General features: G+C 36.3%; 1 protein-coding gene across 1 annotated transcript in view; it reads right to left on the bottom strand.

Moving 5' to 3' along the window:
- Positions 1–21,841, bottom strand: part of lpar1 (lysophosphatidic acid receptor 1) — a 37,410-nt gene that overhangs the window by 1,432 nt on the left and 14,137 nt on the right. Inside the window, exon 2 of the mRNA XM_066711052.1 lies at positions 11,366–12,121. Within this exon, the coding sequence (XP_066567149.1) occupies positions 11,366–12,104 (739 nt within the window). The 5' untranslated portion in view covers positions 12,105–12,121. The remainder of the gene's footprint in view (positions 1–11,365; positions 12,122–21,841) is intronic.

The following is a 21,841-nucleotide window of genomic DNA, read 5'->3' as shown; positions in this document are numbered from 1 at the left end:
TGGTCTAACAGCTAGAATGCCAATGAGAAAATCCAATTTTGCAGAGAAATGATCAGAGCCAGAGAGATTACAAGATTTCCCATTTTGTCTGGAAAGTATTAGAGTTGCTATTATATTCTTGCAAGCTGACTGTGTTGTTTCTGAGGCCAGTGAGGAAGGTAATGGAAATATATCTTCGCATGACTTGGTTACTGCTTATAAGTGGCTTATCGTATTGGAGTGAGGCTTCAATTAAATGTCTCAAGAACTGATCAATATCTGTTAAACCATGCAAACCGTGCTAGTATTTAAGTATTAAATAAGTTGTGTATCTTTCTGTAAAACTATAGACTGCTAGTTCCTACTGAAAGAAAGTGTGATCGACTATACAACCTAGAGTACAACCTATTTTCACGGCTATACTATACAACCCTGTACATGTTTACAGCATCTCTTCCAATCAGCTTAAATACATTACAATGTGTTAAACAATCACACAATTGTTAATCCGCTCACTCTGATGTTTTTATGTATTTATTTATTAAAACTATGACTAATGCCCTATTTCACAATATGTTACACAAACACCCTATATCTGACCTAAATTCCCAAAAGTGCTTTCTATCTGACATCTAGTTGAAGTGACACAAATTGAACTGCTTCCCCAGGAGAAATTGACATCATCTAGACGATCAGTAAAGAGGAGGCCAAACACATGCAACAGATTCGTCCGGAACATGTGTTGTTTTTAAGTTTGATAATTTGAAAAGCATTGAAAATCTCCTCCTTCTGGGTTCTAAGTGCAGTTAAATCTTCTTTTTCTGCTCTCACAATTCTGCTTTTGGAATTCACCCAATTGTAATTGAAACTGTTAAGGTTGACAGACATTTAACTATCCCTTGCACAAACCGTAACTTTTTTTTCATATTTAAGTCCAAATTAATTAACTTGCTTGGTAAGCACAAATGCAGAAATGTTTCTTCTTACAAAATTCCATGTCATGAGAGGAAAGTTTGGCTGCAATATCAATTTTGTAAGAGAGAAGATATTTTTGAGAGCTTCGTGCATTCTGTTAATGAAAGCAGCTGCTCTTGCATCACAGTTTACCTCACATCTAAGTTACATGGAGGCTCTAAGGAGTTAGAGAAAGCCTGATAAAGCAATTAACACAGCTACAAACGTGTTTTAGATCTTTGTAAAGATGACAAATATTATTTAAATCTAATGGATTTTGCACATAAATTAGAAAACACTGCATCAATTCCAAGACATAGCAATAAGAACAACATATCATTTCCTGTTTCTTTTAAAACCATGAGCACAAATGATGAAATTGTTTTAAAGATCATTTAAATGTGATATACGTAATATACGTTTTTGGAAATACATTCTTGTTATTATTTTTGCATAGTTTTTTAATAATAGTTGCTTTTGTTTCCTTTATATACATTTTATCTAATGTGTAGGTACCTTGAAGTCAGAAATCCATACCAATTGCAAACTTAACCAGAATACAATTTTTGTTTGTACAGGATTTTAGACTGGAGTACCATGTATCACACACAACCAAGTTTAATGTCCGGTGTTCAGTGAATCTGTTTATTTGGCTTTAAGTCTTTATATTCCTTTCACTGACTACATTATTATTTAAAAAAATGTAAAATTAAAAACAATCCATGCACAAGAATTAAGTGTTGATAATATATTTAAAGAATGCACTGAAAGGAGAAGCTGTGGTAGTGAAATAGATTAGTATGATGCTAAACCAAAGCCCCATGCCAGGAAATGGACAGTGACACAATAAATCAAGAACAAACATTTAAACAAATGATAAGACATAAAAATAGCATATATTTGTATTGCCTGACAAACACATTAAATTCAATTTTAGACCTAAAACTACACTTAAGGATTGTTGAATTATTGAAGGCCTGAGAATTTCAGACTGCTTGTCTGGGTTTTTCACAGCATATGAACTTGAGCTCTAAATTTTCAACACCTCATAACACAATGGAGATGTTGGCTTCAAATGTAAGTTTGCTTCTAGTTTGTAATTGATTTACATTTATTTTATTTTACTAAGGGCCAGATTAAATCAAAATAGAAGTAGAAAACTAATAATAGAAAACTACAGAACTGTACTCAGTTGCGGCAGTAAGATGACACTTTCTTTGTAGTTTTCTATTAGTGGGTGGGTCAAAGTTTTGATTTAATCTGGCCCTAAGGCTATTTTATTTTATTTTATCACATTTTGTAGAGGCTCGAAACTCATATTATTGTTTTTATTCCTATTATATTTCCTGAAGAATAATGTATTTGTTTAACAAAGTACAGTCATCATTGTGCCATCCCCATTTCCTAATTAAGAATATAATAGTTTATTCAGTGAAGGTTAGGTAATGGCATATTTTTTGTATTCAAGCCAAATGGCAATAATTTATTGGTTATACATCTGTTAGTGTCTATTTTTATTGTCTTCTCTGGCCTGTAATTTTCCATCTTAAGATAGGAATTTTGATCCCCCCCATCTCTCCAAAAATCTTGTTTCTTTCTATTTTGCAGAGAGAATAACAATGCACGCTCACCATGTGTAGGATTTCAGTCTTGCAGTGTTTATCTCCAGCATAAGCTAAATTAAACAAAGTCTTAGACTCTCAATTTGTTGTTAGACTCTCAATTACATGTCTGAAGGCTGTTAGAAAAATGCCTACTAGTAAACACATTATATTAACACTGAGGAATAAACCAGCCTGAATGGTTAAACAAAAAGGCTGATTAAGAAAACAAAACCAGCACTAACAGATTAGTCATTTTAAGGCAAATTTGATGAGAAAGCATTGAAGCTATATTTAAGCTTGATGACATGCAAATACTTCCTGAAAAGACTTTTGAATAAAATGATACTGCCAACATTACTTGATAAAATGGTGTAGCTAACATAAAACCAATTTAATTAGATACAAAGTTAATTACGGAGCTAAATTACACCATTGTATAGTCAAACTCAAGTCCATAAGAATACAAAGAAGCAGAGCATTTGAATTTCTTTAAATCAGAGGATGCTGAATGGTTTTCAATAATAGATGTATTATGGTAAACTTAAAGAAGACTTCAAAAGGTTATAGAAGAAGTCCCACATGTCTTGATTTATGTATCTTATATCTAGGCAATAACAGCCATGGCCATTATGTCTCAGAGGCAAAGCTAAGGGTTTGGAATTTCTTGCTTGTACTTCTACATTTTATTAACAAACAACAAATAACAACAACTAACAGGGGCAAATTTGTGAGAGGTCTGTCATAAAGTAACAAGAAAGAATAACAACTTAAATTTTTCTCTAAAATGGGATATATACACCGATCAGGCATAACATTATGACCACCTGCCTAATATTGCGTAGGTCCCCCTTTTGCCTCCAAAACAGCCCTGACCCGTCAAGGCATGGACTCCACTAGAGCTCTGAAGGTGTGCTGTGGGATCTGGCACCAAGACATCAGCAGCAGATCCTTTAAGTCCTGTAAGTTGCGAGGTGGGGCCTCCATGGATCGGACTTGTTTGTCCAGCACATCCCACAGATGCTCGATTGGATTGAGATCTGGGGAATTTGGATGCCTTGAACTCGTGATTCATCAGACCAGGCCACCTTCTTCCATTCCATCGTGGTCCAGTTCTGATGTTCACTTGCCCATTGTAGGCGCTTTCGGCAGTGGACAGGGGTCAGCATGGGCACCCTGACTGGTCTGCGGCTACGCAGCCCCATACGCAACAAACTGCGATGCACCTTTCTATCCGAATCAGCATTAACTTTTTCAGCAATTTGAGCTATAGTAGCTCGTCTGTTGGATCGGACCACACAGGCCAGCCTTCGCTCCCCACGTGCATCAATGAACCTTGGCCGCCCATGATCCTGTCGCCGGTTCACCGCTTTTCCTTCCTTGGACCACTTTTGATAGGTACTGACCACTGCAGACCGGGAACACCCCACAAGAGCTGCAGTTTTGGAGATGCTCTGACCCAGTCGTCTAGCCATCACAATTTGGCCCTTGTCAAAGTCGCTCAGATCCTTACGCTTGCCCATTTGTCCTGCTTCTAACACATCAACTTTGATAACAAAATGTTCACTTGCTGCCTAATATATCCCACCCACTGACAGGTGCCATGATAACGAGATTATCAGTGTTATTCACTTCACCTGTCAGTGGTCATAATGTTATGGCTGATCAGTGTATATATATATATATATATATATATATATATATATATATATATATATATATATATTAGTAGTTTTTCTGTGTGTTATAAATGGTTATAGTGAGACATTAGATGGATGGTGTGACTTTTGGTAATTATTCGCTGCCTCAAACTTTTTCACAGTATATCCTAAAATTCCTTAAAGAATCGACAATTGTCAATACAACAGGAATGATCCTATAAGCATCATGTATCATATAAACATATAAATGCATATAGTACCAGTATGAAACAAATTGCTAGCAGCTTTAAGCCAAAAATATTAATTCCTCTCTTCCTGTTTGGAAACTTTGATTTCTTTTTCAGATTACAATCAATTTTTGTGTTGATTAAAAAAGGGGAAAATGGAAAATATAATATATCAAGTGGAAAATATTCAGTTTTAAATGGTGTACCACATCTTCTAATCAGTTTGTATATACATTTACAAATATGAATGTCTCCAGAAATTAACCCATTTTCTATAGTGAGAACTGCTCAGACCCTGAAAAGCAGATTTAAATACACTAATGGGTTTGTTTAACTAGTTCTCATAAAGGGGCCTCTTTGGTATTCCGTTCTAAGTTCACACTGTACAAGTATTTAAACTGGCTGCTGCTCAAGGTGTTGCGTAAAAAAAGTGTCTCACTCTGTGCAAGGTTTCAATTTATTACTTCCTTGATGGTTTCCATACACAGCTCAGCACTGTGACTGAGGATTACAAACTAAAACAAGACATAGACCTAAATGTCTTTTCTTCCTCTGTAACCAGTCATCTCTATAGTATGAACTTCATTCAATATTATGAAAGCACAGGCCTAGCGTGTGTCTGCTAACCTCTGTTTATGTCTTATGGCTTATGTCCTCTCACAAAACTGTTTGTGATTACATTTCCAATACTGTTTGCTGCCAAAGTAGTACATTTGCCTAGGAAATGGAATAGTCTGGATTATGCGTGAGTCATCAGGTACCTTCATCTTACTTTATATCTGTGATGTTGGAATTTTTTGCTGAAGCTATTTACAATAGGGCAAGAAAGTGGATGACAACTACATCAACGTTTATATAAAAACAACAACAAAGACAAATAAACCAATGCTACTTTTAGCATATGTACATTTTGATTTATAAATAGTAGGAAGTGGCTTCTTACAATAAATAATACAACCACAAATAAATGAAAACAAAAGCAGAAATGGAAGAAAATACATCATTCATGTTTATATTGCTCTGCAGAATTTATCGGCTTTCCAATGTAACACCTGTGAAACCTGCTTAAGCGCACACCTAGCATGGTCTAATGAAGACAATGGACTCAGCAGTTTGTTTGAATTATAACTATTTGTCCTACATGCACCATACTAGGCTGTCACTAATGACTATTTTGGTAATCGAGTATTCTGTCGGTTATTCTGACTATTAATCAAGTTATTCGGATATAAAAATTGCATGAACAGCTTCTTGTAAATGCTTTATTGCAACATTCTTCTTGTTTTTCAATATAAAAGCAAACTGTCATTGTGTATCAAATTGTGTTTTTGTGCTTTACCGTTTCTTAACCAATATCAAAGAGGTTTGTTGTGAGTGTTAACCAATCAAAAAGCTTTTAAAACAAACTGATTTTTTGTATTGTTAAAAAAATAAAATAACCCGACAGTTTTAAGAGATGGAAAAAGCGCTAAAGTGACGCGCTAAAAGTGCTCACTAAATGAGACACTTTTAATGGAGTCAAATGAGGGATGTTTTGAACATTTTACTGCGTCTGAGACCAATAAAACTTAATTAAGCTATATTTTTGTATTGTAAACTTTTATTTGGGCACATTGTTCAGTATTGTAGACAGTTATGACAGCGATTTGGGGGTGCAGGGACAGAGGTTTATCACAAGGATGTAAATGGGAGGGGGTAAAGGTACAGATGAAGTCGTTTCTAGTTTATTTCAGCAGGTCAACCCAAATTACAGAACAGAAACTATAGAAAAACGCTTAGATTTAGAAATACACAGAACACAGGTGCACTTCTTACAAAACTGATGATCTCTCTTGAACAGCTATTTTAAACATCTGTGTTTTTTGTATTTTAAATAGAACATTCTGGGGATTAGTATATATACCATATCTATCTATCTATCTATCTATCTATCTATCTATCTATCTCTCTCTCTCTCTCTCTCTCTCTCTCTCTCATATATACACTCACCTAAAGGATTATTAGGAACACCATACTAATACTGTGTTTGACCCCCTTTAGCCTTCAGAACTGCCTTAATTCTACGTGGCATTGATTCAACAAGGTGCTGAAAGCATTCTTTAGAAATGTTGGCCCATATTGATAGGATAGCATCTTGCAGTTGATGGAGATTTGTGGGATGCACATCCAGGGCACGAAGCTCCCGTTCCACCACATCCCAAAGATGCTCTATTGGGTTGAGATCTGGTGACTGTGGGGGCCAGTTTAGTACAGTGAACTCATTGTCATGTTCAAGAAACCAATTTGAAATGATTGGACCTTTGTGACATGGTGCATTATCCTGCTGGAAGTAGCCATCAGAGGATGGGTACATGGTGGTCATAAAGGGATGGACATGGTCAGAAACAATGCTCAGGTAGGCCGTGGCATTTAAACGATGCCCAATTGGCACTAAGGGGCCTAAAGTGTGCCAAGAAAACATCCCCCACACCATTACACCACCACCACCAGCCTGCACAGTGGTAACAAGGCATGATGGATCCATGTTCTCATTCTGTTTACGCCAAATTCTGACTCTACCATCTGAATGTCTCAACAGAAATCGAGACTCATCAGACCAGGCAACATTTTTCCAGTCTTCAACTGTCCAATTTTGGTGAGCTTGTGCAAATTGTAGCCTCTTTTTCCTATTTGTAGTGGAGATGAGTGGTACCCGGTGGGGTCTTCTGCTGTTGTAGCCCATCCGCCTCAAGGTTGTACGTGTTGTGGCTTCACAAATGCTTTGCTGCATATCTCGGTTGTAACGAGTGGTTATTTCAGACAAAGTTGCTCTTCTATCAGCTTGAATCAGTCGGCCCATTCTCCTCTGACCTCTAGCATCAACAAGGCATTTTTGCCCACAGGACTGCCGCATACTGGATGTTTTTCCCTTTTCACACCATTCTTTGTAAACCCTAGAAATGGTTGTGCATGAAAATCCCAGTAACTGAGCAGATTGTGAAATACTCAGACCGGCCCGTCTGGCACCAACAACCATGCCACGCTCAAAATTGCTTAAATCACCTTTCTTTCCCATTCAGACATTCAGTTTGGAGTTCAGGAGATTGTCTTGAACAGGACCACACCCCTAATTGCATTGAAGCAACTGCCATGTGATTGGTTGGTTAGATAATTGCATTAATGAGAAATTGAACAGGTGTTCCTAATAATCCTTTAGGTGAGTGTATATATATATAAGTGTTTATAAGCCGGGTTAATTTTGAAAACAACGTTGTTTTGAGTATACAAATCGTGTCTGTATAACATTTTCTTAGCTAATGCACATTTCTGTATTAATTAAAAAAATAAACTATTTATAGAAAGAATGAAAAACTTACATGTTTTGTGTTTCTTGTGATAGGTATCATATGATCATTATAATTATGTATGTAAAATTAAGTAATTTGCTGCGCTATACCAAGCACTGTGGTGTGTGTGAGAGCGTTGTAGTGCTGATGTGTAGAGCGGCGCTGAGGATTTTTTGTAATCGAATTATTCAAGTTACTCGATGAATCGTGACAGCCCTACACCATACAGTCACTGTTTTAATGTAACTTTCTATTAATTCAGCATGTTATTCAGCATTGGTATTTTTCCGGATATTAACACATACTAGCTTGCTTTGTAAGCTAATTTTTAATGACCTCTCTGTTTTTTGCCTGATTTGTGGTCGGAAAAGTTAGTGTAATTGTATGAGGTAACTTGGAATTACACAAGATTTGTAAGTAATACAAAACCTTCCAATTGTCATGGTTTTCCCAGTATTCACACAACAACAAGGCCTGATTTGTGATTAATCTGCATGGTGTTACTAAAATATGAAGCAGTTAAACATGAGAGATAAGCTTTAAGTTTTGTAAACGCACTCTCCTTTTGTTTCAAAATATGTAGGTCTACAACAAACTCAAGCAATTACTTGGCACATAAATATTACCAATATAGATTTATTAGGATACATTGGACAAAAAACAATACCAATATTTTGCTTGTTATGACCTACCTACTTACTCTCTGGGAAAATGGCCAGTAATAATACCAGGTTTACCACGCTATATTTCCCGCACTAAGGAAACGCCTTATTTTAAACAATTACTTTATGTGATTGTTTTATTGCCATGTTTTATTAAATAGATCATATTATAGTTGTATTATTATTTTTTTAACAAGGTTTAGGGATTTTAATGTTCATAATTCTAGCCTGTCCAGACAGCTATTATTGAAAAACATCCACTACATTAGCCAAGACAGGTTTAGCTATAATTTTACCTTTGGACTTGTTGAGCTGAACTGGCAATTAATTGAAATTTGAACTGAAATATCGGAACAGTAATACTGGCCAGACAATTATTCATTACATTTTAGTTTAATTATGATAATTCAAACAGTGAAATATATCCCCAAATAACTTCCAGGAATTAAAAATGTCAAATAATCAGACATGCTGAAAATATTTGTTATTTTTCATGTTTGATCACATTCCCCAAGTGAGATCAGGAATAACTTCATTCGGCAACCAGAAAATTGAAACATTTTGTCTTGTTCATCTGTCCAGCAGATGTGAAACTCAGAAAACAATTTCCCTCAAAATACTAACCTGAGCTTATTTAAGCCTGCCACTATGAAGCATTTGTGTTACCAAATTGCATATTTCACCAAAAGCAACATTAGCAGTAACATTACAATAAACAAAGAAAAAGAATTTCATACATAAAGATGTTTGGTTGTTCATGATAATGTCCTTAATGCAAAATAAACCACAAACATAAGAAGGTAGTGATAGGAATGTTTGAAACCACTTCAGATGTGATTTATAGAATTATAGGGACTGACCTAGGTCTCAAGTAACTTACACCACCTTACAATTGCTCTGTATAAATATGTATAAATTCTGATCACCGTAGGTTTCCAAATCACATCTCTACATCTGTTAATCTGTTATTTAAAATGTTCCAAAACCTATGTCACATCACATGCATGCACCTCCAACAGTATGTAAAAAAAACATCCTCCTACTCAAACATGTGTCATTGGGTCATCCCTGACCCCCATGTAGTAACGCCTGCCACAGGAACCATAAAAAGTCCCTTTTCTCTTCCAATAATAAACGCCCTAAAATAATTTTATGTTAGCAGTCACTGAGGTAACCCACATCCGGATATTTTGGACAGCTGCTCTCTCAACTCCTGGATTTCATTTTATTCACCCAGCAGTTGATGCCAATCATGTTTATGATCTTGTCCCAGTATTTACATGACCAGCAGTACAACGAGTGAGACAAATGTTAACTTATATCCCCATCAGTTGAACTCAGGCTTTCCATAATCATGCGATTACATTCAGAATAGAGAACAGAATTGTTTTGCATTCAAATAGCCTGTATTATACAGTATTTGTACTAGATTCCCCAGAGCCAAGTGATTAAGGGAGTTCATTAAAATGCTATCTGGTATACATTACATTTTCGGAGAAGTTTGTTGAAAAATGGCTGGTTAGTGAAAAGTGAAATATGATATTTATACAAGCAACAAATACACTTAAAATGTTATTTAATCCAAATGTTAATTTAATTATACACACAAACATGTGTAATCCATTGCTTGTATCCCTTGCTTTCACTCAACAATCTTGTATTGAAAACCAATAATTATGGATACAAAAATTGTAATTCAATGATAGTTTCCTATCATAACACACACTGCAGAAACCATGAAAGCATTATGGACAGCTGGCAAGGAGTCTGAATGAGCTCCATAAAGGGCTACTTTAATACGTAATGCATGTTCACAGAACAAAGGCCACTATTCTCAGTAATCAACTAATTGTAGCATCCTTAGAAAAACTGCAAAAAAAAAAAGCCATCGTTCTTTCCCTATCTTTCAATGGCTTAACTTTTCTTCATTTCCCTCAGTTGAAGCTCCCACTGTCCTGAACAGAACAACAATAAACGTTTTTTCATGCCCCACACACGGCAGTCTTTATTCAAAACTGGCCTCCATTATCAATCCTTTGGGAAATCAAGGAACCGTAGAGGCGCAACGCACACTGACACTGTGCTAGGCAAACATTGGAACTGACAACAAAAACATAATGAGAGGCACTCACTGGACTAAACAACTGCATTGTTTACGGTTTCATAGCTGATATCACACAGTTGTGATGACTTAATTGTTCTGTCCTTCGGAGGAAACCAACAAAAATAATCTAGTGCACTTTAAATTAGATAGTTATCCAAATGTTAAAGATATGACATGGAAACATTTATTTTGCCTTTATTTTATATTTTTCAGAAACAAATACCTTCATACAAATACGTCATTTAAAATATTTCTAAATATATTTGCTTATTAACCACAATTGTAAGGAATGTTTATATTTCTGCTTTCTTTAATCATCTTCAATTTGTGATGCCTAGAAACCTTTCATAAATAAAAGGTCTACACAGGACACAAATGAATACATCAGGATAAACACAAAATTGTAAAGAAGCTAGACACAAAAGATCTATTTGAGGTTGATTCAAAACATTTGATTTGTTGTTATTACAAAGTAACAACAAAGACAATGTTATTTAGCTTGATAAGTCACACTGCAGAAAGGAGGCCAACTGATACATTGATCTTTTTGCTGCAAACGAATGTATATTCCATAGTTTTATAAATGTAAGATATGGATACAGACTGAACTGAACTTTGAATTGGGACAATGAAAAGTGTTGCATCACTGTAATGGATTAATTAATTTCTTTACTAAATCCTTTGTAACAAAGCTCAAGTTTGGGTGCGGCTCTGTGTACCCAGTCAAGACAACGTAGCGGCTCTCTGATGGCATGACTCACCACACAAGCTGGGCAATGTGCCTTTTAAATCAGACACAAGTATATTTCAGCATTGTAAACTAATATAAACAGGGCTGGTGAAAAACTTACCCAGAACAATCACCACAGTCTTCAAAAGGCTCATCATGGTGTCTCTGTTTCGCCGTGGCCCAGAGCTATGGCGGGACATCCTCATGGTCCTCTGGCGCACATAGACAAAGATGTGGGCGTAGAGGAAAACCATGACCGCAAACGTGACCAGATTGAAGATAGCCCAGAAGACCAGGTAAGAGTTGCTGTAGAGTGGTGCCATGTTGGAGCAGGTAGTGATATGACAAATGCAGTTCCAGCCCACACTGGGGATGGCGCCCATGACAATGGACATGGTCCAGATGATTACAATCACCACAACTACTCTTCGGTTGCTCATTCGCGTGTGAAGCTGCATGCGGAACACAGTAATGTGGCGCTCTATGGCAATCGCCAACAGGTTGGCTACAGAGGCCGTCAAACTGGTGTCAATAAGGCCCTGCCGCAGGAGCCAGGTGCTAACAGTCAACCTCCGGGTGTTAGGACCTGTGTTGAACATCAAGTAAAAGTAGGCCAGCCCGGCGAAGAAGTCTGCTGCTGCAAGGTTGGCCATAAGATAATAAATAGGAAAGTGGAATCGGCGGTTTACATAGATGGCCACCATGACTAGTAAGTTTGCCAACATTATAAAGATGCACACGGTGATACCTAATCCCATTACAAGCTTGCTGACTGTATTCCATTCTGTGGCCAGGTACTTCCCACTGCGGTTGTAAAAAAAGGCAATCGTTTCGTTGTAGTAGCACTGTGCTTCATCCATCGTGTAACCTTATGTTTCTAAAAGAAACAAAACAAGTGTTAGTAAAATACCATTCAATGCATTAAAGACTAATATAGCAAGTACTGTTTATCAACACAAAATAATATTTAGGTGGATTCTGAATCGATTAAAAATATCTTCAAAACTTTTCATTTTGTCTTGGAAAATATGTATAGAAAGTCCAAGAAGTGTAATTGTGTAATAAGATAAAGAGTTCTAGACTGCAGGGCCAATTAAACCCCTTAGAAAGGAAATCAAGACAATAAAAAGCAGGTTCAGTTGTTGGAACTTCTCTTGTGGGAGGGGGGGGGATTTTGCCAACTATCTAAACAAGGAGTATGTTTTCTGGGAAGTGTTTAGTGTGACCCCTCATGAAGCAGCAATATTAGCCTTATAGACACAGATAAAAGAGCGTTTCATATGAATGCTATAGGCACATGAAGCATTGTCTTAATTATCAACCCGAAAAGGAAACGGACAAGATGTGCATACTCCAAAATATTGAGTAAAGGTGAAGGTCAGATTCCCTCAATACCCTTTTCTCTTGAAAAAGTTATACATATTCACATGAATCCACAGTGATGCTGATTCCTGCTTTTTTAGTTTCATTTCAGTTCCAACGTTCATGCGTCTATCATAATCTATTTTATTTACAGAAATAGACCCATCACTTACATTTAAAATTGACTGCTTCATTACTTCAATCTGGAATATTTTTTATTGCTGTCCCTCTTTTAAAATGTTAATGGGGGAGGCCAACTAAACAAGCACGCCACCAGGCTATTTAAGTAAACAAATGAACAAACTGAAATACTGCAGTTAAGACTCCAGACTATCCCAGCATGCTATTAGTCACATCTCTGTTGGACTTAATTTGAATTGGCTGATTTTTTACTCTAAAATGTCCCAGACAGGAAGTAGGCCTGCAAGCTGTGGCAGGGTTGAATGTGTTTCTGTAATTCTACCCTCATTATTTACTTACAAACCCAGATTTCTGTTAATCTCTTTAAAGATGAAAAAAAATCCATTGGTAGCAAATAAATAAAAAAGTAAACATATAAATATGACATGACCAGAATCTTTGTTCATCTTAAGAGGGCGGAACATAAATAATCACCCATTCATCAGATTAGACAAGTTATGTGTACGTGTGCTAAAAACCATTAGTAAACAAAGACAGATATTCATTATATGTAGATAAATATCACCTTGTGTTTACATTGCAATAAATATATGAGAAACCACACAGTTCTTTTTAAGGGGAGCGAAGTGCATTTGTTTTAAGTTAAATTTAACTTTTAAAATCAATGTAAGATTTTAGACTTTAGACTAATTATTTTATACTAAATTGCACCACACATTTATCAAAACATATCAGACAAGAAATCTTGAAATGTTTCCATTATGTACAAAAAGAGGAAACTTTTTACCAATAATACATTTGAACATTACTTAATGAACACAATTTAAATACCACACATCCTTAAAGTACTTCAAGTAATTGCATTAAGCAATGACTGTACATCGCAGTTTCCCTCCAGAAACAAATAATGAAGTACCTATTTAAAGTACTCTTTAAATTAAAATAATAATAATAATCTGTCACTATTTAACTTTTGTAAGGATTACAAAACACTATGAAAGTGTTCATATTCAGTAGCATCTCCCTTTTCCCCCTTCTTTTCACAATCCCTTCTATCCATTAACACCTACGGGCACAGGAAGTTCAATGTCAATGTAAAATGATGTGCCTTTGTGCATGAAGCACGCACCTCCACTGGAATCTTCAATGGATGCCTCCTAAACTATCCAGCAGCAGTCCAACAGTTCCACGAATCTCCCGTAGAAAAGAACAAACATTCCTTCAATTCTCAGAGAGAGAAAGTAATACAATGTAAGGTCCCTAAGGGATGAGTCTAACTCTCAAAAGATGAACCCAGAGAGTGGTCTACAATCTTCAAATAAAATAAAATAAACATTTGACGGCACCCTTAGACACAAGCAAATTGATATTTTAAATTATCTTTACCAAAGCAACAACTTTTAAGATGATGGGGGGGCGGAGACAGACACTGAGTGCTGATACCAAGATTTCATGTTACAGAAGTTTTACTTTTCTTAAAAAAATAAATAAATTGTTACTTGCAGAGCTAGCCAAATTCTATTTATTTTGTATTAACTCGGAATCCAGATTTCAGGAACATATAGCCTACATAAACACACACAGACACGAACATAGATTTTTCTAAGCAATGGCCAATAATATTCTCACATATATTTGAAGATCAAAATGTAATGGAAGAAATAAATGAAATACTATAACACTATTTGTAACATTAAATAAATCACCCAGATCTGAAATTGTTTATTTAAAAATTGTCATTAATGCTTTTTGTATCTTTGCAGCAATAACCTGAAATGCTTGTGCTGAATATCCTTAATATTTAACCTATGTGTTTATTTATGGAATTTGGCTTGACTAGCAGGTTATATTTTGACCTTTGACCTCAATATGAATGTGGCTTTTCTTCATGTAGCTTCTCCTACAAGTGAGTGGCAGTGCCTTTAAAATATGTTAAAATGCTATTTTACTTGCTCAGTGTTGTTGAAAGATGTGATGAGTCAACTTGAGGGTGAAAGCTGAGGAAAAGGGAACTCAATGACTTTAAAATAAGATTGTTCATAGTCTGTGAATATGACATCTCTCTCTGGGGCTGGCTAATTACTTTAACAGATTAATGCACCTAAGTGGAATATCATCCCTTTAACAGAAGCAGGGGAATGTTATTATACAGTGCTACACTCATACTAATATTTTGCTATGTGAAATTCAGATTCCCAAAATGACCACTTCCTTTAGCAGGAAATATGATTTCATTAAAGGAGAAATGGAGAAAACAGTCAGGTTATCCAATGTTTTATTGTACTAGCACAGTAAAGCAAATTATCTATCTGAAAAGTTATCATGAATTGTTTTTGTAAGATTTTTACACCAGTTTTACACCAGAACTCCTTTCTTTAGCTCAAGTGGTCCAGAGATCTAAAACATTGTTGTTTTAATGAATATACTAATTTTCACAATCTGTCACAGAATGACCAAAGCTTCAATGGATGTTTTTGGATTTACCAGGCCTTCAGTGTTTGACAGTATGATACTTTGGAACATGAAAACATATTTTTAACATTTAAGGAGCTGAGCTCAACCCATCTCACTGGATAATGGCTTCTGCTAAATAAATAATAATTAAATGCTTCTATAGATGAATCCCCATACCTCTCCTTTTCAAAACTAGCAGCCAAACATTCCACTATAATAATGACTAATGAAAATAATATATTTTCCATAAAGGTATAATTTACCCCTTTTCTGAAATAAAAGTGCTTTCATTCACATTTCATGATTAAAGTTTATGTTAAAACCTCAGCAAAACTAAAATTAATTTTGCAAAATACAGGGAAATACTCTATATATTGATTCCTACCAAAATGTGTGTCAAAATGGTTGTGTGTGTCAAAATGGTTGTTATGATGTGTCTAGTGTGGTAGCGTAGTAGTAGTGCTTGTCGCTTCTTGCTTTCAGCTTCCACCGCTGACTCGCAGTATTGCACTGTGAAAAGGGGAGCAATGTGTAAGACTCTCCATGCCAGTACATAGACTCTCCAACAACAAGACTCATGTAGTGCCTCTTCGTGGTGACACACGGTAACTGAGCACCTCACAGACTCAAGCTGAACTACAGAGGACTCGGACAAGGTCTGGTCCCCAGACACGTGGCATGCAGGCCCACTGGTGTGTGGACACGCCTTGGTGCCGTGAACCAGACCCCCAGCTATGGGTAAATAGCCCCACTGCCTTGTGTGCACTTAGGGAGAGGCAAAGGCTAAGGGAGTAAACCCTGACAGAAAATCCGGAGTGGGGCCCCTAAGGTGGACCTGTGATCTACTCAACACAATTCTGGCAGCTCCTGCAGTGGAACTGGTCCCAAATGTATTGTTTTCCTTTCATTTGGAGCATACCAGTAACACAGAGAGGGGGATCCTGATGCTTGGGCAATCCAGGTTCTCCATATAATTTACCCAGGCTTGCGCCCTAGAGAGGTCACTTCAGTGCCGTCTCATGGTGGCAGCACAACGCGGGAAGCAGCAGTTTACCGGTTATAAGCCTTACTGCTGGACTGGTGTAGAGCATGGTGCCAGGGGCTGCTTCCGACGGTGGGAAAGGTTCTGGTTAACACCAAACAAGTGAAACCTATCGTACTATGTATGTAACATGTATTTTCCATGCTATAAAATCCATTTGGAAACAAGTAGGCTAAATCATTGACATTAGTTTACATACAAAAATGGTTTGCCAGTTTTGTGTTAGTACTTAGACGAAAAAAATATGGAATTTGTTTATTTTCATTGTACGTATTATTTTTACTAGTTTAAAGACAATATTAAATTACTTAAATTTGTAGAAATGTATCTATTCCTGCCTGTCATTAAATGACATGCCGTAATAGGAGTGCTACGCATATCGGATATATTTTCTCAATGTAAATATTTATGGTAGACTTTATAGGTCACACCTTTTTTGCGGTCTTGTACGAACTATAAGAACCAAGCTGCTGCCATCTACTGCGCTATTTGAGAAACACTTTCTATGTAAAGGGGAAAATTTCCGTAGAAGCGCAGAGAATAATAACTTGCCTGTATTACATTGAATTTCTCATTACATTTTGAAAATAAATAAATAAATAAATAAAAAATAAATGTAAAAGTTATTTCCATTTCCGTAACATTTTACATTTATCTATGTATGAAAACTTGAAATTGGTGTAAAAGGTTACAAGTTTGAAAGTTTCTTATTTAATAAAGCAAAACAGGTTTTAGAATTGAACGGCTTAATCTCAGTTGTAAAACCTCTGTGTGTCAGTTGTCATTTTAAATTAAAGTCTATGCTTCTATTAAGTGGGGTGTTTTGCACCGCGGTCTACTTTCTTCCTGCTAAAAATAAATAAAGGAGAAACATTGACATTATTGTCCTGGGTAATGAACTGAAGGTTTAAAACTGCAAACCAAGCAAGTTCACAATTCATGCATCCCGGTCCAGCAGGGGCAGAACTTTACTTGACTGGGGTAGTGATTCTAGCAAAACATATAATAAAGGACTCAGGGAACATATGTTGTTTGTTTTCTTAACCAAAGAACTGTCAACATGAACAAATCATATAAAAAAATAACTATATTTTGGACACGTCTGTGTATATTATTCCAAAGATGCTAAACAAACTGCTTCATGCCAATGAGCAATTCATAGAAGGAAAATAAGTATTATTTTTTAGAAAATTCAAAATGTGAAAGTGTTATTCTTTGCTTATATATTATTTTCCCAAAAGACAGATTTTCTCAAAATCAAGTAGAACAAAGACTGGGTTGGACAGGATGTAGGCCTGCGGTTCCTCAAACTTGTATTAAAAAACAAATGTATTATTATGTAGGCTAAAACAGCTTTAGTGAGGATCTGGCACTGTGATAACTTGACCCTCTGTACTGGTACTGTCAAAGCTCCAGACATAAACATATTAACATTATTATTATTATTATTATTATTATTATATTTTACTTGTTTTGTTTATTTTTGGTGTGCATTGTTATTCATGACAAGGAGAGAGTAAAAGATTAATGTTTTGATTTCCCCCAATGACACAAATATATTATTGCTGAGCTGGTTTGTATTGCAATTGTAATAGCAAAGCAACATTCAGTGTGTCTGTGTTAAGCTGCATTGCATTTATCATTTCCATGTGAAAAATTGATAGCATTTTAAATAAAATCACATGATACTTTTCTGCTCCAACTCCATTCAAAAACAAAGTGGACAGTAAACACATTCTAAACAAGAGCATAAATAATGATTAGTGCTAGTGCTTATAATGCATATAGTCAATCACAAACATTGAGCTAACCCTAGTGCCAAAATTGATCTTAACCAAAGGACTCTCTTTACTGTAAGTATAACTATTCCAGAGTGAACAAAAGACTTACATTCTGTTTTCTGTTTTCATTGAGTCAAAAAAGCAAATTGCACATATATGAAGTATGACTGTCAGTTTCTCTCAGAATGTACAAATGAGTCAATGATGTTCAGGCAGTGAACAGGTTTTGGTTTTAGAGCAAAATAATTTTCTTTCAATGAGGTAGAGTCCACTAGAGACGTGTATCCTGTTGTAAACTATCATTACATACACCACAAGCTGCTTACCAAGCCCAAAAAACACTAGACTGGAGCCATCGCTTATGCATCATCAAGTCAGAACAACATCCAATTGGTTACAAGTGCAATTTTCTTTCTTTAGTTTCCTTTTTTTTAGGAAAGAAGAACAAACTAAAGCAACTCTGCCTGTTTCAGTACAGTTACATTAAATTATATGGCTGAGAATACAGTTTACAGGCTAAAGAGGGCAAACCCAGGGATTATGGGTGTTGAAAAATCTTTAAGTAAAGAATGTAGGAAATTAATCAAAGAAAGGGAGCTGGAACAGTTTACCAAACAATGATGGCACATAAATGCTCAGTGCCTTAAATAGATCCTTAAAGAGACTTTACATTGCTATTATCATCAAGAACATGAGTTAAATAATTTCTACAAATATTGAAAACTGTATTCAACCTAAGTTAGCATGGAAACACCAAACATTTGGATAAAGCCCCGTTTCCCACAACTCAGTAGAATACATAATCATAAATACAGGATTATGATTGTTTTGAAGATTTAGCTGTTTAGAGATAAAAACGTTCTGCAATGCAATTTAATCACTTCATCATTCATTAAAAAAGTTTATATGGATAACCCTTTGAGTCATTCCTTGAGCTATACACTCACCTAAAGGATTATTAGGAACACCTGTTCAATTTCTCATTAATGCAATTATCTAACCAACCAATCACATGGCAGTTGCTTCAATGCATTTAGGGGTGTGGTCCTGGTCAAGACAATCTCCTGAACTCCAAACTGAATGTCTGAATGGGAAAGAAAGGTGATTTAAGCAATTTTGAGCGTGGCATGGTTGTTGGTGCCAGACGGGCCGGTCTGAGTATTTCACAATCTGCTCAGTTACTGGGATTTTCACGCACAACCATTTCTAGGGTTTACAAAGAATGGTGTGAAAAGGGAAAAACATCCAGTATGCGGCAGTCCTGTGGGCAAAAATGCCTTGTTGATGCTAGAGGTCAGAGGAGAATGGGCCGACTGATTCAAGCTGATAGAAGAGCAACTTTGACTGAAATAACCACTCGTTACAACCAAGGTATGCAGCAAAGCATTTGTGAAGCCACAACACGTACAACCTTGAGGCGGATGGGCTACAACAGCAGAAGACCCCACCGGGTACCACTCATCTCCACTACAAATAGGAAAAAGAGGCTACAATTTGCACAAGCTCACCAAAATTGGACAGTTGAAGACTGGAAAAATGTTGCCTGGTCTGATGAGTCTCGATTTCTGTTGAGACATTCAGATGGTAGAGTCAGAATTTGGCGTAAACAGAATGAGAACATGGATCCATCATGCCTTGTTACCACTGTGCAGGCTGGTGGTGGTGGTGTAATGGTGTGGGGGATGTTTTCTTGGCACACTTTAGGCCCCTTAGTGCCAATTGGGCATCGTTTAAATGCCACGGCCTACCTGAGCATTGTTTCTGACCATGTCCATCCCTTTATGACCACCATGTACCCATCCTCTGATGGCTACTTCCAGCAGGATAATGCACCATGTCACAAAGGTCCAATCATTTCAAATTGGTTTCTTGAACATGACAATGAGTTCACTGTACTAAACTGGCCCCCACAGTCACCAGATCTCAACCAAATAGAGCATCTTTGGGATGTGGTGGAACGGGAGCTTCGTGCCCTGGATGTGCATCCCACAAATCTCCATCAACTGCAAGATGCTATCCTATCAATATGGGCCAACATTTCTAAAGAATGCTTTCAGCACCTTGTTGAATCAATGCCACATAGAATTAAGGCAGTTCTGAAGGCTAAAGGGGGTCAAACACAGTATTAGTATGGTGTTCCTAATAATCCTTTAGGTGAGTGTATAACAGTTAAATTTATATATTGCCACAAAAAATTTGCAAAAATAAGATTTCAGGTTGAAACACAGACAGTAAGCTAAAGATTCACTGGCTATATGATAAAGGGAACTTCAAGTTCATTCTTGGTTAAAATGAGTCCCAGAAGACTATATTTAAGAAGCTAATTAAGAGACATACAGGCACAAGACAGCAAGATGAATACATCATTTGGGACTCTAAGTACAAAAATCTGTTGACTCTGTAAACTTCCCTGCAGCCAAAAAATAGACAGATTCTTTTAATGACTTTTCTATTGTTTTGATAGAGTTGAAGGCTTTTAAGCTTTTATTAATGGGTTGCACACAAGCAAGTTTCTTTAGGCAGACATTTACATTGAAAAGGATGCCACAAAAAGCCATTGTAATATCATATTGTAAGTTTTATTTTAAAATAGTATTTTTATATCATATAGTTATAACACACCACCCCATTCTGCCTATTGCCTTAACCACAGGTTAAGCATATTGTATAGACACAGGCACCTAAAAGTAGAGGAATCCATTTTGCTCCAAAGTAAACTTGGTGTTGAAGTATTTACCTTCATGGGAGGTTTGGAAATATCTTTTCAGTGATGCACATTTTATATGAAACATATGCAGGGTCATTAATGACATCACCACTCAAGCATTCATACCCTCAGTACGACTACATGGGATTGATCCATTTATTGAATGCCGCACAATATGAAGACATTAAAAACATTCACTTAGAAATAAAGTTCCCTGCTGTCTCTCCAGCAGTATTCAGAATGTTATAACAAGCACAAACAGAAGTTGGAAGATTTTAGAAATTTCAAATATGCAGTAAGGTGGAAAATAAATATTCTTGAAGATGCTGGCAGTGACTGAATAAGTAAAAAACTTGGTCTGACACTAAAGGGAAAAAAACCTGTTGTTGCTTATCACAGGAACAGTTTAGATTTTCCTGACATTTTAAGGTTTTCTATGTATTTATTTATGTAGGCCTATCTTTAATAGAGGTACACTGTGAACCTCAGCCCAGTGACATTACTCTCCTAGACTTTTCAGTGAAAAGATGTTTGCGCAAAGCAAACAAATCTGGGGCTGTGTGGGTCAGGTGATTGCATTTGGGCCTAAGACAGTGGTTGAAGTCGATCAGGGTCTGCCCAAATAGCCTACATTTCTATTATGGTTAGATCTGCGTTTAATCAAAATAATATGTACAGTATTGCAAGGATTATTGTAAGAATGCCTTATAATTTATGAAGAACAATGTTGATTCAGGAGTCCGTAACCCTTTTCCCTTGTGAATTTCTGATTTAAAGAACTGAACACCTGATTATAAGGGAGGTAAAATACAACATGTTTTGTAATTATTATATGTATAGATAGTGCCTATTTATGTTCTACGGAATGTAATAGCACGGCTTCTCACGTACACCACTTTAAATATTAATCAAATCATTTTCAAATAAAGTAAAAACATTTTGTTGCGTATCAAAAAAAAGGAGAAGAACATCTATATTAGCTGTTCCACCACATAAAAACAGACATTCATACATTGCAGGGTGAGCAGGGAGAGTAAAAGGTCTCTTACACATATGTGGTCTGAAAATGCTGTCCTGGGAATAAGCAGTCCCAACACATGAGTACAGGTC

This window comes from Amia ocellicauda, chromosome 8 (genome assembly GCF_036373705.1).
Source record: "Amia ocellicauda isolate fAmiCal2 chromosome 8, fAmiCal2.hap1, whole genome shotgun sequence".
In the NCBI taxonomy this organism is placed as follows: domain Eukaryota; kingdom Metazoa; phylum Chordata; class Actinopteri; order Amiiformes; family Amiidae; genus Amia; species Amia ocellicauda.
This window is presented reverse-complemented; position numbering and strand designations above follow the sequence as displayed.